The sequence below is a fragment of the Mauremys mutica genome, chromosome 9, assembly GCF_020497125.1.
Source record: "Mauremys mutica isolate MM-2020 ecotype Southern chromosome 9, ASM2049712v1, whole genome shotgun sequence".
NCBI lineage: Eukaryota > Metazoa > Chordata > Testudines > Geoemydidae > Mauremys > Mauremys mutica.
Genome location: NC_059080.1, coordinates 62,543,233 through 62,564,741, shown reverse-complemented (window position 1 = coordinate 62,564,741; position 21,509 = coordinate 62,543,233). Strand labels below are relative to the sequence as shown.

General features: G+C 45.5%; 1 protein-coding gene across 2 annotated transcripts in view; it reads left to right on the top strand.

The window, feature by feature from the left end:
* The first annotated feature begins 1,415 nt into the window (after positions 1 to 1,415).
* The window catches only part of ITM2C (integral membrane protein 2C), a 48,603-nt gene continuing 28,509 nt past the window's right edge, over positions 1,416 to 21,509 (top strand). Inside the window, exon 1 of one of the 2 annotated variants that reach the window (XM_045031014.1) lies at positions 1,416 to 1,794. In XM_045031014.1, coding sequence (XP_044886949.1) covers positions 1,693 to 1,794 — 102 coding nt within the window. In that variant the 5' untranslated portion in view covers positions 1,416 to 1,692. Of the gene's footprint in view, positions 1,795 to 3,280; positions 3,404 to 21,509 lie in introns of those variants that run through there. The other variant, XM_045031016.1, reaches the window with a different exon arrangement.

Below are 21,509 nucleotides of genomic sequence, written 5' to 3'. Positions count from 1 at the left end.
GTTGTGTTCTAGAAAACAAATCTCATAGATAGTTGACGTTTCAAATGTGACTGCTGGCTGGTGCAGTAATCATCTTTATATGTGTAAGAATGGATTTTTAACTTGTAACATTCAGAGCTTGAGTATGCTCTTCAGTGGTGCACATTACTAAACATTTTGTAAAATCAGCCCCTTTCCCAAAATATAGGATGATATGTGCTGCACAATGTTAGTATTTATTTATACAGTACCTGAAGGCATGCTTGGCATACAAAGGCAGAGGTCCCTGTCCTGAAGAGCATGCAACCTAAGGTCCAGGTGAAGTGACTGCAGGATGAGGGCCTAATTTTAGACATGACACAAGTAGTGAGTGTAATGGAGGGGATGGAATATGAAAAGACAAGGTTTACACTGATAAAATCACGTGGTTGCTCATTTATGCTATGGGCACGTCATGTTTGTTCCATTAGACTTATTTATTAATTGTAAATTAACTCACTTGTAGATCGAAGGCAAAACAGGATTGATTTTTTGTTTTAGGGGGGATTCGCATGAGGAGAGGATGTTATGTGGAACAGGGATGAGGGGCATTGCATATAGGGGTGCACCCTGTATCTGAAGAATCTGGTCTGTATATACCTTTCAGTTATTTAATGCATATTTATACCATAGATCACAATGCCTCCATGAGAAATATTTTTCTTAAACTTACAAGCCTGAAAAGAGAGTAAATTAAATGCATAAAACCATGAACAACTAGCATTCTCTCTTCCATGGAGAAAAGCAAGGTTAGGCACAGTTTGTGTCCTCCCCCATCGTTTCTCTTGAATCTAGGATGTTTTGTCGTAGAAGTGCTAAGTTTTATTATTTATTGTTAATGTAGCATGTCTGGTATGCAAAAGTCTCTGCAGTCCCTAAACAATGGAGGTAATCAAGTATGAATTCCAGCCTTAACTTTCAGCTGTTGGGTTTGCCAATTTAAGCCAGATGCTACACTATTTTAACATTTAGGGCGAGATTTTATATTCTTACATTGACTAGGACCATACTCCATCAGTGGTCTCATTGGAGTTAATAAACTATTCTTAGTTCAAAGCATTACTAAACCCCAAGAAAGGCATCAGGATCTGGTTAGTGGTGGATGCTTTCCCAATACATTTAAGAAATGCACGAGAATTTTTGTTTTAAAACTGGAATGCTGAAGTGAGAAAACAAAGCCCAGCTTCCACTGTTGTGTGTTGTATTAGGACTAATTCATGGAAAGTATGATTCTAGCCATGATGGGGGAAATACTTTATCCACGTAACTGACCCAGATCTTTGTTATTTGTATGCAGAAAGGGGGGAGGGGGTTACTAGGAGGGAAGAAAAGGGCAAAATGAGGAAGGGGGCTAAAGCGTTCCTGGCCAAGCGGTTGCAGACGCTGTAACTTTTTCATGTATGTGCTTTTGATCCGCTCCTGCAGCGCAAAAGGCGCCCTGCAAACCCAGCGCGTTGGGAAAGGTTGTAGGTGTGTTGCAAGGAGCTCCTCTTCTCCCACATCCCCCGGAGCCAGAACCCCAGGGGCGCCGTTTCCACGCAGAGAGGGGGGAGCACGGAGCGGCCATTAACTCTTGCAGGGCCTGAGTTGCGGCGCCTGCGCTGGTGCTCTGGGTGTGAGCGGCGGCGGCGCGAGCGGGCTGTCCCGGGGCGCAGGGCAGCGCAGCGCCGAGCCATGGTGAAGATCAGCTTCCCGCAGCCGGCGGCCGGGCTCAAGCCGGAGAAGGCGGCGGAGGGCGATGCGGTCAGCTCGGAAATTCTCCTGCCTCCGTGCGGGGTGAGTCGGGGCGCGGGCTCCAGCGGGCGCCCCTGTTCTCCGCCCCGGGCCGGGGGAGCAGCAGGGTGCGTGCAGCGCGCCTCCAGCCGCCGCGGTGCCAGGGGAGGCAGGGTGGCCGCTCTGCGGGCGGCCCGTGCCTTGGGGTATGGGGCTCCCCCGTGCACGGTGAGCCCGGGGCTGGGGGCTCCAGACATGGCAGCGCCCCCCCCCACTACTGACCGCCCCCCCATGCACGGTGAGCCTGGGTCTGGGGCTCCAGACAGGGCAGCGCCCCCACACTCCGCCCCCCCATGCCCGGTGAGCCTGGGGCTGGGGGCTCCAGATAGGCAGCCCCCCCTACTGTCCCCTGCCATGAGCTGGGTGTGTGTAGGTGTCCAGATATGTTATCCTATCCCCTACCCGGGTCCCAACCCACTCTGAGTCCTGTGTTTGTTTTTATTTTGGCGTGCGGGGGGCTCTACCGAATGTATCTGTGCTTGCTTCCTCAATAGATCATGTGTTGAATCTGGGGAGCCCTGAGCGTCTCCCCCTCACTCCCCCCCATTGTGCATTGCTAGTCTGGGTGGCCACGGGGCCTTTGGGGTTATTTTAGGCCCCAGAGCTGGAGAGAAAAGAGCAGTGAGCTGGGGCACAGAGAGCGCATGCTGACTGGGTAAAAAATGTGCAGTGCCTCCTGCTCTGGATTGTAAGCCTCTTATTTTGCTACAGAGGTTTTTAAAGTGAAATCCTGCTTGCGAAGGCGGTTTCCCTCTTCCATCCCCTGGGCAGTAGTGCCCTGGTGGTGTCGGGGAACCAAGAAATGATGTTCGCGATGGCTCTGGTGCCTGCTTTTGCTTAGTTTTAGACTTCCTCGATATCACTCCACTCCTCTGCTCTGCGTTCTTCTTGTTGGATCTTTCACTTGCACGTTTTCCCTCCTACCTAGAAGGAATGGCTGTCATTTCCCTCCAAAGCCTGCCTGGAACATAAATAAAACAGCCAGATTTGAGCAAGCAGAGCCCTGTTTACCATTTGGGATTTTTCTGTTAGTTTGTTTCTATATAGCTGAGTCTGTATGGGGAGATCTCTTCCTCCTTCAGCCACCCCAAACCCATGTCCAGATAGCCTGCTGAGTCCCTGGGTGGGGACATCTTTGTCCCTGTTATTTAGGAAACTGCCCCTGACTCTTGTGAACTGCAGCCCCCTTTGTCTGGATGGTAGATTGACTTGGAATTAAAAAGACATCAGCAGATCTTGGCACACTGTTGACTTGTTACTGGGACATCTGGACTCATTTACCTGACATGTGTTCACCCCACCCCCATAGCTGGCCTCACTTATGTTTGCTGTTAAAGGGCTGCCCATTGAAACAAGGGCCCATTCTTTCCTTCCTGTTCCTGAAGTCACAAATTCAGCATTATATGACATCATCCAGTGCAGGGCAACAGATTGTGATGACATAGGTACAAGATTATAATTGTACGGCTCAATCAGGGACAAACTGGGTTGTGAGAGGGGGAGATATCCGGTGTTCGCTTGATGGTAGCAAAGGAAAAACAGAAGCATTGGGCAGCTTTTAATATTTTTCACCTCCCTGCCCACACCAAGTTAGACCTGATGTGAATTCTCTGTAAGCTTTTTTTTTTTGCGGGGGTGGGGGGAGGGGAGTGGAAGGGCTCAGCATAGCTACTGCTTGTGATTTTCTTACATGAGCAGACACCGTAAAAGAACAAAGCTGTATGGCATTGTAGATATTGGTTTGTCCTAGGGTGAGAAATGGGCATATTGAGAGGCAGCTGGGCATACTATTGTAGGGAGTGGTCCTGCTTGGGCAATAAAAATACAAGATGAGACCAATAAATACAAATATTGCAGCAAATAACGCCTTTTGGCCCTAGGCATTCACTTGGGTGGAGGTGATCTGGGGCTAATTGTTCCAGGATGATGATCAAATGAAAATGTCTTTTGATTGAAGTTCATCATTAGCATGGAGAAGAGAGTGGGAGAAATGAAAATTTGAGGTCTTGAGGAAATTCCGGGATCTTGGAAAGATTAGGAACCAGGGGAATGAAGTGGTGATAAAGTGTAACTAAGAGCATGGCACAATTGTGCTCAGATTATTCACTTTTTCAAAGATAGGAGTTGATGTTCCCAACTTGAATTTACTTTGCTGGCTTTGATTTACTTTCGGTGATGGATGATTGAGAAAGGAAAGGTCTTGCACAGAGGTGACTAGTGGGAGGGACACAAAGGGAGGTATCTGCTAAGCGGGGAGGAGGGAGCCCTGTGGAGATTGGGATCCTGCCAGGTACAGAGGTGTTTTGGGGGTATTATTACCTCCTGGGAGTACTAGGTTGTTCTTGGGATCCTGGGATCTAATTGATGCTGATGTGTCCCAACCAAGGAATGCTGTAATGAGGTAATTGGCAGTGCTTATTGCATGCTAGTGGCTGTGTATATGGTACCTCTCAATCGGAATGAACTACTATTCCTAGATGAAGAGGTCAATATTGTCACATATGGATAGGAATCTAAGTGCTCCTCAAATCACATGAACTGTTACGAGCTCATCCTGCAAGGTGTTCTTTGGGGGTGGACCCCCACTTGAAGTTACTGAAGGTCCATGTAGGTGTGCATGTGGAGCGTCTGCCTGAACTGAACAACCACAGGATCAGGGCCAGCTTAACTGACAACACTATCTGATTTAAAATGCTTGTGAAACAGATGGTGGCATTTAAACAACATTTTACATCCCTTCACAAGTCCCTGAAAGTGTGTGCAAAGTTTGATTATTTATTACATTCTGATATCCCACTGTGTTGAGAAAAATTGTGATGTATCCATGTTGTTGATACCAAGCTGGTTGTTCTGAAGTGCATTCTGGCTCTGGGAAGTGTCTGCCAGAACGGGATTGTGCAATTCTCTATGAAGGTTCCATTTATAAAGGATTAATAATAGGTGGTTTAATAAATTGTTTAATTTTTAGAGTCCAGCAGGTCAATAGGTTGATCAAAACCGTGATCTTCTCTAACACCCCCTACTGATGTGCTTATAACTGTACATAAAACATATTGCTAGTGTCTGTGTAACAGGCGTAAAACATCTATTAATCATTAACCCTTTATAAGCTATTTATAAATGGAACCTTAATATAAAGTATCACCATTTATGGTCTCTCGATTTTTGGATCCAATTTGCTCAGGGTTTTTTCTCTTTCTCCTTCTCTCTCCAACTTTCAACCCTGAAAACTCCACCTAGAATTGGAAAATCATGCAGGTCTCTTTTGGCTCACATGTCATCTGCAATAAAGATTTCTACAACTGGAACTTAGTTAAGAATTTTACTGATGTTGCATAAGTCAGAATAGGATCCATCTTCCCTTCCTCTGGTCTTTTGAAAAGAGGAGTTAAAAAGTAGCAAAAACATACTTCATTCAGCAGTGTTACCAACGCCAAGCATTCAAAAATCATGAAGTTGGCTTAGATCATGAGATTTAAACACAAACGAATGTTGGGTCATTCTTCTTTGCCTTTTGGTTTCTGAGTCTTTAGGATGCACTTGGGTCATGTTTTCAAGCTTTATTTTTTTCCTCCAGCCCCAAAGAAATATACCGTTTTAAAAAATGAAAGCTGGGACTTGAGTAGTCTCTGGAGTCCAGCAGTTGGGGCTTTAAGAAAAACACCAAATATTGCAAGATTTGTGATCAAATTGAAAGTTAGCAGCACCAAGTCAGTGACAATGAATGCACATAGGAAGCATGTGAGAGAGTGGTATTTTTATGATGTCACTTTCCAGACTAGTACCACACTTTAAAGGATTAGATATTTATTGATATTATCTTGTGTGTGTGTGTGTAACTCATGCTAACTGGACCAAAAGGGAGACATATTTCTTTGTGTGAGTAAGTTGTATAACAGAACAACTTTTACTTACTCAGTGGGGTTTCTCATTCAATAGGGGAAGGAGTAGGGGAGCCGTGGTATTGCTGCCCTTTCTTCTGCACTGCTGCTTTCGGCGGTGCTGCCTTCAGAACTGGGCGCTGGGCCAGTAGCCACCACTGTCCACTCTGTCTTCAGATCTGGATGGCTGGATACTAGATTTCCTGGGGGAGACTAGATTTCATAGTTTGTGATGCAATTTTCACGGCTATGAATTTGGGAGACCCCTAATTATAAAAAGTTAGTAAAGGAGGAGTCTGACAGCAAGCCCAAGTGATGCAGCAGGGAAGTACAATGCTGCACAGTTGAGGTGATTGATTTCATTTGGAGAGACACTGTAATTCAAACTCAATCAGAAAGTCCACATAATTTTGAGGCAATCACAATATTTGAATATTTCGTAGTGAAAACAATCTACTTTTCATTAACACAACCTGGAAGACTCTTAACAGCCTTGCTGAGTGTGGATTCAATAGTCTTTGGGGTTTGTAGTCAGCGGAATGACTTGTATTATCTTTTATTAAAATATATTTCAACATACTTAACTGCTTTCAGTATGAGTTTTAATCAGGCTACAAGATTGATTTTGAAGTGGAAAAGTACAGTTATATATGCAGATATTTTCAAATACACTGATGACAAAACAGCTTATTGTCTTTTATTTGTGTATGATCATGACACACAGGTTAAGTCAAAAGATTTGTTTAGACAGCCTTTAAAAAGGCACTCAAGATTAACAGACCTAACCTGTGCTGGCCTCAGCTCTCCACCCCGGTAGTAATGGGTAACTATTCTACAAGGATGGTGCAAGATCTGGAGTAAGGGGTTTCTTAAAAATCTCTTATGGGAAAGTGGGATAAGGGGGTTTGGAAGATAGGGTTGCCAACTTTCGACTCACACAAAACCGAACACCCTTGCCCTGTCCCACCCCCTGCTCAATCCATCCCTCCGTCCCTCGCTCTCCCCACTCTCCCTCACTTGCTCATTTTCACTGGGCTGGCTCAGGGGGTTGGGGTGCAGGAGTGGGTGAGGGCTCTGGCTCTGGATGTGGGAGGGGGCTCCGGGCTGGAGCCGAGGGGTTCGGTGTATGGGAGGGGACTCAGGGCTGAGGCTATGGGGTTGGGCTGGGGATGAGTGGTTTGGGATGTAGGAGGGTGCTCCAGGCTGGGATTGAGGGGTTCGGAGGGTGGGAGGGGGATCAAGGCTATTGCAGGAGGTTGTGGGGGCAGGAGGTTGGGGTGCCAGGAGTGAGGGCTGGGGGTGTGAGCTCTGAGGTGGGGCTGGGGATGAGGGGTTGGGGGCACAGGTCGAGGGGTTTGTGGGTGGGGGATCAGGGCTGGGGCAGGGGTTTGGGGTGCAGGAGGGGGTGAGGGATGCAGGCTCTGGACGGCGCTTATGTCTAGCAGCTCCTGGAAGCAGTGGCATGTCCCCTCTCCTGCTCCTATGCAGAGGCATGGCCAGGTGGCTCTGTGTGCTGCCCCATTTGCAGGCGCTGCCCCTGCAGCTCCCATTGGCTGGGAATAGTGGCTAATGGGAGCTACAGCCGGCACTTGGGGCAGGGGGTAGCGCATGGAGCCCCCTGGTTGTCCCTACATGTAGGAGCCAGAGGGGGGACATGCTGCTGCCTTTAGGAGCCGCATGGAGCCACAGCAGGTACGGAGCCTAATGTAGTCCTGCTGTGGCACCGACCGGACTTTTAACAGCCCAGTTAGCGGTGCTGACCGGAGCCACCAGGGTCCTTTTTCGACTGGGCGTTCCAGTCGGTAACCAGACACCTGGCAACCCTATTGGAAGAAGGTATTCCTAATTTCCAGCCCTCTTTTTGCCTGGTTGCAGTTCAGTTGCCTTTGGTCAGAAACTATGGCTGAGCTCCCCACTCTGCTGAGTGTGAAGCAAAATGCCACTTCCAGGAAATGTAGTGTTGGGTGTCAGCAAGCAGGACTGCAATAGTGCTTAGTATGGCTCTGGTAAGACTGCACTTGGAATACTGTGTTCAGCTGTGGGCTTTTAATTTCCCATGGAGACAGAGGCCAATTGAAGGGAATGCAGAAAGGAGTCATAAAATGATCAGGGGCTTGAGGGATTGATTTAAGATGAAAGATCGAAGAGCATTGTTAAATAATGATTAGATCTGTGAGATATTCATCAACACCTTTCAAATATTTGTAAACACAGAGAGGGAGCAGAAATACTTAGCATGGACTGAGGGAGCTGGGGATGTCAGAGGGGGATACAGCTGGAAGTAATTAAGGAAGGGGAAATTTTTAAATGTTTAAAAAAAAAAAATCTTCCTGCCACAAAATGGGCAATGTGTTAACTTGGTGTGGGTGTAGGGAATTATCGAGCATTGGAAGAGCTAGCAGCCTCATCCCTTTCCTATTGAAATCAAATGGAAATTTTGCCATTGATTTAATTGGAGCAGGATTGGGACCTAAAATTTTGAATTGGTATTCATGCTTTTCATCTTGAACCTGGTCCAAAGTCCACTGAAGTCAATGGGAATCTTTCTGTTCTCTTCAGTGGGCTTTGAGTCATGGCTATTCTGTTCATCGCTGTGTGATGCTGAAAGTGCTTATTGCGTGGCTGTGTCTGCTGCCCTGTGATCATCCTGCACCCCTTGATGGAGCCTAAATCCTTCCTTTTTTTTGTGTGGCCTCCCTCATATCAGATGGACCTTCCTTTTGTGGCATCCTGATTTTCTCCCTGCAGAGTTGCTAGCATCCACTGTAACAGCTCTGATGATGATTACAACCAGCACAAGAAGAATAGGTCTGGCTGTTGGAGTAACTGCGAGTACTTACTGTGAGCATGAGTTACTTGGCTCTAAAGGAGTTAACAGTGTAAAAAGGCCTAAATTCCTTTTCTGGCAATTATGGGGCCTTGGGGATTTTCTTCCTGGGTGCACTGTATTTCATCACTCCCACAATAATGACCCTCCCCTACTTAAGTAACTGCCATAATCAAATTTCCCAATAAAAAGCAAAAGGTCACTTTGAAATGCGGAAGGTTAGGTCCTCTGTGCCACAGTGTGAGGTGAGCAGTATCTCCTAATGCGGGGACTGAACATCAAGCCACCACATCCACTCTGGTTTCTTCTCCTTTCTGTTTTTCCTTCATGCTCCAGACAGGGAGAGTTGGATCTGGCTCTTCCCCTGAACTTACCAGTGACTCTGTCTCTCTCAGATTAGAGGTTCATCTGAGGTTTATAAAGTTGCTGCTCTGAGGGTGGCTGAGTTTCATATGTGGAGAAAGTGGATAAGGAAAAGTTATTTACTTATTCCCATAATACAAGAACTAGGGGTCACCAAATGAAATTAATAGGCAGCAGATTTAAAACAAATAAAAGGAAGCTATTCTTCATGCAGCGCACAGTCAACTTGTGGAACTCCTTACCTGAGGAGGTTGTGAAGGCTAGGACTATAGCAGCATTTAAAAGAGAACTGGATAAATTCATGGTGGTTAAGTCCGTAAATGGCTATTAGCCAGGATGGGTAAGGAATGGTGTCCCTAGCCTCTGTTTGTCAGAGGATGGAGATGGATGGCAGGAGAGAGATCACTTGATCATTAGGTCCACTCCCTCGGGGGCACCTGGCATTGGCCACTGTCGGTAGACAGATACTGGGCTAGATGGACCTTTGGTCTGACCCGGTACGGCCGTTCTTATGTTCATATGTGATGCGCAGGGGCATTGTGTTCCCAAGGGTCTGTGATTCCTGCTACATGTAGCCAACATCCCTTGTTTTCTTGGCGATCTGTGTTTAAAGTAGAGGTGGCAAAGATATGTTTAAACATAATAGCTTTTCTCAATCTGCACTTCTCTTGACCTCTCCAGTTATTATAGAAGTTATTTCTATGTCAGGAAGAGGTTTCTCCTTTCGTATACGCCTACAATGAAGACTCAAAAGAGCATTGTCCAAGCCACGTTGGCAGAAGTGCTTGTCAATGTGATTCTGGTGCAGGTGGCACTAAGTGCTAGGGTATGTTGTGCAAATTGCGACTATGAGTTTACCTGAACTCAGCAGTACTGTAAAAATTCTTAAGATGTTTCAACAAGCTAAATAACAGATGTCAATGGGAAAAGGTACAAAAGGGAGATAAAATAACTGTATTAGTCAAAACAAAAAGGCCAAGTTGACATGATTCAAGGACTGTTGAAATTATGCTTGTTAAAAACAGGAGATGTGGAGTTGTAAATTAATGAGGCAAAATTGGTATGTCAGAATTAGCCCTAACAAATGGACAGAATAATGAGGGGATAGATTGTTCCACCTATCACTCCCTTTGTGGTTTCTTAAAAGGAAGAGATTTTGTGAGGAAAAACAAAAGGAAAAAAACTCAGAATGAAAGAACAGACAGAGGCTACTGGAGCAAGCTTCACCATCATGCATGCCATTCCCCCCCCGCCATGTCTCCTGCAACCCTGAACCTTTGTCAGCCTGATCCTGAGAGGTATCTTGATGACTTGAGGCTAGAGAGAGGGATCCAGATGACTTTGCCACCCTTACTGGCTCCAGCTGACTCATAATTACTACCACAGATAAAACAGGATTGGATTTTAACAGCAGCAGCTACATCAGCTGTAGTCCATCTCAACTGATTTCTTCGCTTACCTAGTTATTACCATCTTTAATGCCATCTAAGAGACTGCCAAACAAGGGTTTGTTTTCCTTCTGAAATGCTCTGCAGCTGAAGGGAAAGGGAACAAGAAATATTGTTAAAATGCATGCCTTGCTTAATGCTTTACATTTCAAATGCTTTAACTGGTTTTTCTTCTTTTCTGTATCTTTAATAAAAGGTTAACAGGAATTTTAATGGTGTGTTTGCCATGGTACTACACAGGCTGAGGTCTCTGCATAGAGAGCGCTAGGCCTTATTTAATACTGTTTTAATGTTCAACAGTAACTGGGTTATGTTAACACCTTTAGCTCATATTTTCCATCTAAATTAATACAACATTTTCTGTGGCACAAGATAACCTAGATGGCTACATGGGAATGGACTGTGCTTTGCCTGCTTGTAAAAGCTGCTCAACACCAGGTCTAAACTAGCAGTTACACAGTGTTTAGCCAAAGTCATTCTGATAGTATGGTTCCAGCCCTCATATAGTGAGAATAGGGCTCTGGTGTGTGACTTCCATGCAGGATGGTTTGTGGAACAACAGTGCTGGGTTAAAGAATTTGGGGGCCCTGTGCACTACAGAAATTGCCCACCCCCAGTTCCTCCACCCCTTCACTCAAATTTGGCCTGGCACCCACCTGTCATGATGCAGGTTCAGCCAAGTCAAATCTTAATGCTCTGACCCCATATGCCACGTCACAATCGCACTCACTCAAATTTGGCCTGTCTGCCGCACCATCATGGCAGAGGGGTGGCCAGGCCAAACCTGAGCAGCGCTTTGACCCTGTATGCCAGGTTGCAATGCCACCCACTCAGAGTGGGTGGTCAGGGGGCCCTCTGAGATCGAACCCAGTGCAAGTGTACTGAGTGCACATCTCTTAGCCCCAACTTGGGGAGCAAAGAAGAGGGGATGTAAATAGACATCATATGATAGTAGAGACAGTAACACAAGCATGTGATATCTAAGTAGATTTATTTTGAGTATGTTCATCTAATTTTGTTTACAAGCATTAGAGTCAAGAGTTCAAGTTTCTGAAGTTGTTTGTACTTAAATTAAATTAGATGTTGCTTTGAAGATGTTTGGTTTTGTTTTTTCTCTATCCCCAAGTCTTACATATCCAACAGGGCTGAAAGAACTTTCTCTTCATTTTGCTGCATTGGTCATGAGACCAGAATCTGACATTTTAAAAGAATCATGGTCTCTGGTTATCAGCTTTCCAGTGTATTGGGGGGAGGGGAAAGGGGCAGAGGTGGGAGGATTGGGAAGGCATTGTTTGAGAAATGGCAACTATTTCCTGCAGGATCCACTCTTCTGGAATGATAGGATCTTAATTGGATTTTAGACATTATTGCTGGATATTCTAATCAAGGATAATATAGGCTGCTGCTAAAACTGGAGGAGAAAAAAGTTGGTAAAATAGCTATTTCTAACAGAGAAGTGCTAAATAATACTGGGGTTAGAAACGTGGGAATCTCTTTCAGCAAATGAGATGTAGGCTGAGGTGTTGGAGGCTTTCTGAGCCTGTGAATTTTGGTTTCTTAAAAGTGAACCCTCAAGCTGAGTACATTTTTTAAAAAACTGAACAGGATTCCAAGTCAATACAAAATTGTAAATAGGTGTGTTTCTAGCATGAAAATGGATCTTTCATTTACCTCCCTTCCTCACTGTACCTTTCCCCTTGAAAAGTTGGTAGTACAATAAGCATTGTGGCAAAGCATGGGGATCTAGTTGAGTGTCTCAAAAAGCAATAGTAATTTTAATAAGCATGAATGGAAAGAATGTGAGAAAGAGGCAGTAAGCTTATCTCTATATGGAACATACTGATCCAGCTGCCTCCCCCCTGCCTCCCAGGACACTTGAGAGTGATTTTTTTTTTCTTTTTAAAGTTTGAGACATTCCTTTTGAGATGCAGTAAGCTCTCTGCCAGTCTGTCTGAAACAGTTTTTCATAAGAACATAAAAATGTTCATACTGGGTCAGACCAATGGTCCATTTAGCTCAGTGTCCTGACATCCGACAGTGGCCGGTGCAAGATGCGTCAGAGGAAATGAACAGAGCAGGGCGATTTTCCGGTGAGCCATTCTCTGCCATCCAGTTCCAGCTTCTAGCAGTCAGAGGTTTAGGGATGCATTTGGTTGCATCCCTGACCATCTTGGCTAACAGCATATCATAGATTTATATAGTGGCATTATGATATTTTCTGTCTTATTTACCTATCCATTTCCTAATGGTTCCTAACATTGTCTTAGTTATTTTTGACTGAAGCTGCACAGAACTATCCACAGTGACTCCCAAGATCTTTCTTGAGTGGTAACAGCTACTTAAGACCCCGGATTATGTTTTCCAATGTGTATTACTTTGCATTTATCAACATTGAATTTCATCTACTGTTTTGTTTTGTTTTTATCTGCCAGTCACTCGATGTTGTGAGATCCCTTTGTAATTCTTCACCGTCTGCTTTGGACTTAACTGTCTTGGGTAATTTGGTATCGTCTGCTAACTTCGCTACCTCACTGTTTACTCCCTTTTCCAGATCATTTATGAATATGTTGAACAGCACAGGTACCAGTATAGATCCTTGGGGAACACTGATGTTTACTTCTCTCCACTGTAAAAAAAAAAAAAAAAAAAAAAAAAAAAAATATATATTAATCCTACCCGTTCCCCCATCTTTTAACCAGTCTATTAAAGGACCTTCTTTTTTTATCTCTTGGCTTCTTATTTTGCTTAAGACCCTTTGGTGAGGGACCTTGTCAAAGGCTTTCTGACAGTCTAAGTACACTATATCCACTGGATCACCCTTGTCCATATTTGTTTGACCCCCTGAGAGAATTCTAATAGATTGGAGAGGCATGATTTCCCTTTACAAAAGCCATGTTGAAAGTGTTCCACAACAGATCATGTTCATCTATGTCTGATAATTCTGTTCTTTATTATAGTTTCAGTGAGTTTGTCTGGTACTGAAGTGAGGTTTACCAGGCTGTAATTGCCAGGATTGCCTCTGGAGCCTTTTAAAAAATGGATGTAGCATTAGTTATCCTCCACCCATCTCATACAGAGGCTGATTGTAGCGATAGTGATACCACGGTTAGTAGTTCTGCAGTTTCATATGTGAGTTCCTTCAGAACTCTCGGGTGAATACCATCTAGTCTTGGTGACTGTGACGGAGTGGACTAGCCCTGAGGTCCTGCCACACCCCACCCCAGAAAAGGGCAGTAGAGAGGTCCTCCAAGATGCCTAAAGTGGCTGTGTGTGAAGCAGCCAATCAGGGCCCAGCAGGTTAGTATGAGAAGAGCTGCAGGGCCAGAGCGAGTTCAGTTCCTTGCTAGAGCTGGAGGAGAGTGGATGGTGCGCCAGGCTGGCTGCTGGGACTCCACAAGGACAATGCCCTGAGGTAAGGGGGAAGAATGTGCAGGAGCTGTGGGGAAGTGGCCCAGGGAATTATAGCAGTAACACACTTTATTTAAAGGGCCATTGCAGACAGCTGCTATCTATAGGGTCCCTGGGCTGGGACCTGGACGGGCTCCCCCGTCATCACCAACCACTGGGAAAGTGGCCTGGACTTTGAGACAACCCAGAAGGGGAACTGTAGTTGCCCAGCTGAAGAGCTGGAGCCAGAAAGGCCCTGAGAGGGCGAAGACACTGCCTCCAGGGAAGGAGCCCTGGGGCACTGCTTTATTCCGGAGCAGGGACAAACTGAGAGAGACATCACAGAGAGCACTTAGAGAGGCCCCTGTTGGACTTGTTGCTTATAGCTGTCAGACAGACTGTGTATGACTTGGCCGGAGGGCTGAGTCACTGAAGACCCACCACAATCAGAGTGTGCGTGCAGGCACATGCGCTTGGCCAGGGGGCGCTCGCGAGAGGTGAGTGACTTATACAGTGATTCATTACTGTTTAATTTATCAATTTGTTCCAAAATCTCCTCTATTGACACCTCAATCTATGACAATTCCTCAGATTTGTCATCTACAATGAATCACACATGTGTGGGAATCTCCCTCACGTACTGTGCAGTGAAGACCGAGGCAAAGAATTTATTTAGCTTGTCTGCAATGGCCTTGTCTTCCTTGAGTGCTCCTTTAGTACCTCAGTTGTCCAATGGCCTTGCTGGTTGTTTGGCAGGCTTCCTGCTTCTGATGTACTTAAAAAAAATTGCTGTTAGTTTTGAATCTTTTGCTAGTTGCTCTTCAAATTTGTTGGACTGCCTAATTATACTTTTACACTTGACTTGCCAGAGTTTATGCTCTGTTCTAGTTTCTTCAGTTTGATTTGCCTTCCAAAGTTTAAAGGATGCTTTTTTGTCTCTAGCTGCCTGTTTTACTTTGTTGCTTAGCCATGGAGGTGGTTTTTTGGTACTCTTACTATTTTTATTTTATTTTGGGTATACATATAGTTTGAGTCTATTGTGATGTTTTTAAAAAGTTTCCATGCAGCTTGCAGGCATTTCACTCTTGTAACTCTTCCCTTTTAGTTTCCATTTAACTAGGCTCCTCTTTTTAAACTTGAATGCTGCTGTGATGGGTTTCTTAGGTATTTTCCACCCTACAAAGATTTCTAAGTACTATATCAGAGAGTAGTCTCTGCTGGTATAAAAGTCCTGTGGTTCTCTAAGCCTATGTTATAAACTATAATCAAAATACATCATGTTATATCTTGTTGAAACCTCTCTCTCTCATTATTTTTCTCTGACCATTACATTCATGACCGTGCATTATTACAGCTGGAGTAAGTAGCTGAGATAGAAATGCTTATTAGAGATTTCTATCTCAGTACTTATATGGCTCCTGTTATTGTGGCATTTGAATGCTTCACAAGTATTTAGAAATAACAGCACTCTCTCCTTTCCCTACCTGTAGGCAAAATAGCTTGACAAGTTTAGTAGTTGGATTTTTTTTAGTGGTTTGTGTGGGTGGGGTGTGTGTCTGTCTACATGTTTGAGAAGAAACTGTTGCAGGAAAACTAAGTGGAAGAGATGGGCTTTGTATTTTCTGAACACACTGAGGTTAATGGTTATTCAGTTATTTCATCTGGACATGAATTCCCTCCTTTGGCTGGGACCAGCTCTCATGACATTCCTGTCTCTTGCATTCCTGAGCCACCCACTAGTGACCAATGTTATTTTGGTTCCAGTAGAACACGGCTGTTATTGTCCATGCCCACTGAAGAGGAAGCCATCTCTCAAAAGGGACATGTAGAATAGTTTTCAGGTAGCAGTCGTGTTAGTCTGTATCTGTAAAAAGAACAGGAGTACTTGTGGCACCTTAAAGACTAACAAATTTATTTTAGCATGAGCTTTCGTGAGCTACAGCATCCGAAGAAGTGAGCTGTAGCTCACGAAAGCTCATGCTAAAATAAATTTGTTAGTCTTTAAGGTGCCACAAGTACTCCTGTTCTTTTTATGTAGAATAGTGAATCACACTCTGTGTTCAACCCGAAGTCAATTTAAGCCTTTTGTTTCCAATCCCATAAAGGTGTTAATTGCATCACCACCTCTCCATGAGGTCTGGGAGCTGTATAATAGCAACACTGCTGTTGCTGCTCTTTCTCCCCCTCATTTGTTTATTAAGTCTTTCTGTATATTTTTATCTGTCCATATGCCAATGACTAGATCAGGAGTCAGTTGTTTTGTTTATAATAATACATTGCTGCTGAAGTGAGGGCAGTTCTTCTATTCAAGAAAATACTAATTGTAGATCAGAAAAAAAATCTAACTGGGTCCTTTCTAAGGAGGATGCATTATTGCAAGTGATCTGTTTTTGTGCTTGCTGTTTGTTTGCACATGCATGAGGTTACAGGGAAGATTTATTTTCCTTTGTGAGACTGGTATTTTTTTTCTAATGCCATGCGATCTAGCTCGCAGAGTCATCAATTTTGGCAAATACTGTTCTAGCTTAAAAAAGAAAAAATCTCCCTGATTTTATTTCCTATGTTGTCTAGATCATTAGTGAGCTATCACCTAATCTCCTAACTCCCAAGACTCTTTTAATAACAAATCCGAGAAGACTGAATTTGTCTCACTGGGTTTTTAAAAATTGAAAACAATTCCTGTGTGTGGTAAACTTTCTAGTGCAAGACTTGTTTTGTAAAGATTTTTCAGATCCTGTTGCAGTCAGTGTAACTTATGCAGAGAATTACAAAAAGAGTCTGTCACAGGGTGGCTGGCCCTTGTAACTGAAGCACGTCCAACTCCTCTGTGACAGAACAAATGCTCCCAGTTTGGCCAATTAAGAGGGCAGGGCAGCACCTGGGGGCTGTAAAAGGTTAGGGAGAGTCCCAGTGAGTTGGAGAGTCCTGGTGAGAGTCAGGGCATGTCTACACTGCAGCCCTAAGTCGACCTAACATAGTGTGGCTGATGTCCACACTAGCCTCCTTCTGTCGATGGGGTGCATCCACGTCCTCGCCAGGAGCAGTTCCACTGAATGAAAAGCGGCAGTGTGGGGGTCTGAGAGCCAGGGCTCTCCGCTCCACGCAGATTCCTGCCAGGAGTTCAGCTGCTCCCCAAGCTTCCCACTCTCAGCCAGTAGCGGGGAGCAGCCGCCTGGGTTTCTCAGCTCCCTGAACAGGGGGTCTCCGGGCAGCATCCCAGCTGGGAGTGGGAAGCTGGGGGCAGTTGGGCTTTAACTGCCTGGCTTGGAGCCATGAAATTGACAAGAATGACAGCTAACAGCCCGTGTAAGTAATGCAGTATCTACACAGACACTGCGTCATCCTAAGTACAGTGATATAAATCCTACGCCTCTCATGGAGGTGGAGTTATGTCAGTGTAGTAGGGCACTTACATCTGCGGGACAAGGCTGTAGTGTGTACACTGACATAATTAGGTCAACGTAAGCTGCCTTATCCTGACCTAACTGTGTAGTGTAGACCAGGGTTCAGTCAGGAGATTGGAGCAGAGAGCTCCCCAGGGAGGGCCTGCAGAAAGCTCTCTGCAGGCTGTCCCTGGGAGGGAGGAATTGGATAGAAGACTATATGTTTGGGACTTGAGAGAAGGCTGAAGTCAGGAAAGCAGTGAGAGGGGTTTGCTGTCTGGCGTCCCTAAGCCAAGGAGCCTGAGCCAGAGAGCTGGAGAGGACTGGAGGCAGGAGTAGCAGCAGAGGGATTTGCCTGCTGGCTCTGAGCTCATGCTAGGGGCTGTAGAGGGCAGAATAGTAACAGTGGAGGAGCTTACCCACTGGCATCTTCAGGGCCAGAGAGCTGGACCCAAAGGAACCATGAGAGGGTCAGGGGGAGTGAAGGATGCTTCCCTGGCAAGGATGCTCCCAGCAGAGAGACTGTAGGGATTCTTGCAGGGAAGAGTGGGGTTTCACTCCAGTCAGAAGAGCTGGAGTGCATGTCCTGGTACAAGGACTGTGCTGGAGAGCTGGGGTGTGCCTGGTGGCAGACACCAGGGTTGCACTGGAGAGCTGGGTAAGGTGGGAAATGCCAAGGCATGGTGGGGGGACACTGGGGCTATATTTAATGTGTTAGAACTATGGAGTTGGGAGGAGTTGTGTGCACAGGGGGCTTTCTTTAGTAATAAATTAACTCAACCAGGGCTAGAGGCACTAAGAGACTGGACTGTTTCAGGGGACTCTGAAAAGGGAACCTGAGGCAGGCATGCTGGTCGTACTGTGGCTTGCCGAAGGAACATGATCCAAGTGGCATGGCCCCATGACAGAGTCATGGCCAAATTTTCTGGAAGTGAGTAATGGTTTTTTGTGTCCAACTGAAGACCTCTTAAAGGGTTCCAATTTTCACAAAGCACTGAGCACACTATAGTCTGAAATATTATTATATTATTTGTATGACCCTATCTCCTAGGAGCCCTAGTCATGGACCAGGACCCCATTTGCTGGCACTGTACAAATGCAGAACAGAAGGATGGTCACTGCTCTCAAGAGTTTACAGTCTAAGTAGACAAGACATACTGGGGCGGAGTGAACAGTGTGATGGCAGCAATTGTCATGGTCCAATATTTTGTGGGGTTTTTTGGGATGGATTTAGTTAAGAGGGATCGGTTAAGAGAAGGGGGATGGGGCATTGAAGGATGGGGGTGCAGGGGCACAGAGAAGAGGAGAAGATGGTAAGAGGAGTAACACTGAGGTGAAGAGACTGTGAGTGGGGGGAGAGAGATGGTTGGACCAAACAGCCAGTCAGCACAGGGCACAGAAATCCAGTCAAAACTGTAGAACATTCTCCAAGGCTCTGTTTATGCTGCACTGTAAACCTGCTTGTGGACTTGGTGTTTCAAGGCCTGTGCTTGATCATCCATTCTGTCTTGTAAAACTGGGCTTACAGTTGCTGGACCCAGGTGTCTCAGCCGTGCTAATGCATCCACACTGCACTACGCAGACCTTCTGATTCGGGTCTGTGCCTTGACCTGTGTCCATGCTGCAAACTGAGAGGGTTTGGACTGGGACTTGGGCTCTGACCTACCCTCCTAACAGGATCCTAGGGCCAGGGTCCTGCGTCCTTGCTAACCTGAATCATACTCTTGGAGGAATTCTGTGCCAAAACATTTAAAATTATTTGCCCAAAAAAGTAAAATTCTGCACACAATATTTTAACATTCTGCAAATTTTGTGTGTCAAAATAACACTACATAATCACGCCAGTTTCAAATATTTCGGTAATTGATTTCAAAATACCTGTCAGCAAGTATGTCTGTAACAATACAGAGACACACGAAAACACCCGCACCTCTTCCTCCCCAGAGCCCAGCCATCACTCACTTTCACCGGGCTGGGGCATGGGGTTGGGGTGAGGGCTCCAGCGAGGGATGCGGCTTCTGGGGTGGGGCCAGAAATGAGGGGTTCAGGGTGTGAGAGGGGACTCCAGGCTGGGGCAGGGGGTGAGGGGTGTGTGTGGAGTGCAGGCTCTGGGAAGGAGTTTGCGTGTGGGAGGGGGCTCAGGGCTGGGGTTTGGGCTTGGAGGTGGGGCTGGGGATGAGGAGCTTGGGGTACAGGAGGAGGCTCAGGGCTGGGGTAGGGGGTTGGGGTGTGGGAGGGGGTTTGGGGTGTGGGCTCCAGCTGGGTGGAACTTATCTCAGGCGGCTCCCAGCTGTCCGAGCAGTGGGGCTAATGCAGGCTCCCTGCCTCCGCACAGCTCCTGGAAGTTGCCGGCATGTCCAACTCCTATGCGCAGGGCCAGAGGACTCTGCACGCTGCCCACACCAGCAGGCACTGCCCCTGCAGCTCCCATTGGCCGCGGTTCCCAGCCAATGGGAGCTGTGGGCCCAGCGCGCGGCACCTCCCCTGCACCTAGGAGTTGGTCATGCCGGCCACTTCTGGGAGCCGTGTGGAACCAGGGCAGACAGGGACCCTGCCTTAGCCTTCCTGTGCTGCTGACTGGACTTTTAACCGCCCGGTTAGTGGTGCTGACTGGAGCCGCCAGAGTCCCTTTTTGACCAGGCAGTCCAGCTGAAAACTGGAAGCCTGGCAGCCCTAACCCCAAAGGACCAGAGGCCCCTGCTTTGGCTGCTTCTGCCTTTAGCAGCTGGAACCTCTGGCTGGCTCCACTTTGCAGCTTTCTCCTAAACCCACATGGTGAAGAGGAGGGGAGATGCCCCGAGACCTACTGCCCCCACATTGTACTTGGGGGAGAGTCTCCATTGTACAGTGTTAGGGGTAGGAGTGGCCCCAGCTGGGCCCCTTTTTAGTGTGTCTCAGGTTGAGTGTTGAAAAACAGGCATCCAAAATCATTAATCATTTTTGCAAATCTCAGCCTGTATCTTTACAGAAGCTCAAAAAGTTGGTATTGTTCTTAAATTGTACATTTGGGCCTGAAGTGTGTACTAATGGGACTTGGAGTCTAAGGGGAAAGCATTACTAACTTCATTGATGCAACAAAGCAATGAAATGCCCTATTGCTAATGTACAAAATAAAAATTGCCTCCAGGATTCAAAAACACTAGTAGAGATGAATAACTTCAGAGGAAATGCAAAACCTTTTGATGGTGGAAGTTTTTTTTGGAATGTTGTCTGTTCCCAAACATGTCAAGACTGCAGAGCCTTTTCTTCTTCTGTAAAATTCATTAGCACATCATAGTAAGTCACTAACCTACTTGGCTTTTGTTTTGGCATTACTTGTACAGTCAGACAAAAAACGGCAGTATTCTCTAGGTTCGTCTACGCTGGAAAATTAGGTTGACCCAGCTACATTGCTCAGGGGTGCGAAAAATCCAGTGACATAGATAGTGTCTACACTGAATGTGTCTACTGCAGCTGTGCTGCTGTAGCATTTTAAATGTGGACAAGCCCTCTGTCTGAGTTGTACATGATCCATTGTGGCATTTGTATTTGAAAGGAGATTAGCGGGCTGTCTCAATGGAAGGTTTCTGCAAATAGCTGCCTGATCTGTATTTATTTTGCTTTTGTGGCATTGAATAGTTTTGTTTCCTCATTTACATGTACTAGATAAGGGTTTTTTTCATTTTTTTTAAGGACAGATTTCTCAAATCTGGGTGTACAAAGTCATGCTCAGAAATCCATATCTAAGGATCTAAAAAAAAACTGGCCTGATTTTTCAGAGTGGTTGTGTGCCTGCAGTTCCTGTTGGTGTATGAAAATCAGGCCACTTTTATTTGAATGCTTTAATATGGCCTTAGGAACCTTATTGTAAGCACTTAGGTTTGAAAATTTGTGCCTACGTCTTCACCACAACCATTTATTCTCTTCTGTCTTCACTTCTGTTTTACTTGGGCTTGGAAATCTAGCTAAAAGTCTTACCAGAATAGGCTTTGTTAGTGCTGCTAATGCCTTACATGGTTTTCCTCCTGGGAAACCATGAGGGAAGCTGGAAGAACTTCAGCTGAAAGCTATTATGCATCTGCCAAAGATATATATTTATATAAATTAAACAAGTATCCCCTACTCTTCACTAAGAGGGAAAATGGAACAGCCCCTTGGTTCCCTAAATCTTTGAAGGAAGGACAGGTTGGGGGAAAGAGGGTTGAATACTCCTTTTTACTGATTGGAGAGAATGAAAACATGATCACAGAACTCTGAATGCTCTCACACATTAAGCTGCATATTTAACATACTTCTATTTTTGTCATCTAGCCACAAAACTGTTTTAATTCATTAGCAGTTATTGTTGATATTCTAATTCACATTGCTGCAAAAAAGCTAGAAACAGGCAGGTAAACTTTGTTTCTAGTCACATGGGGTTGTATTGTTTAAAGATGTGATTAGATTAATT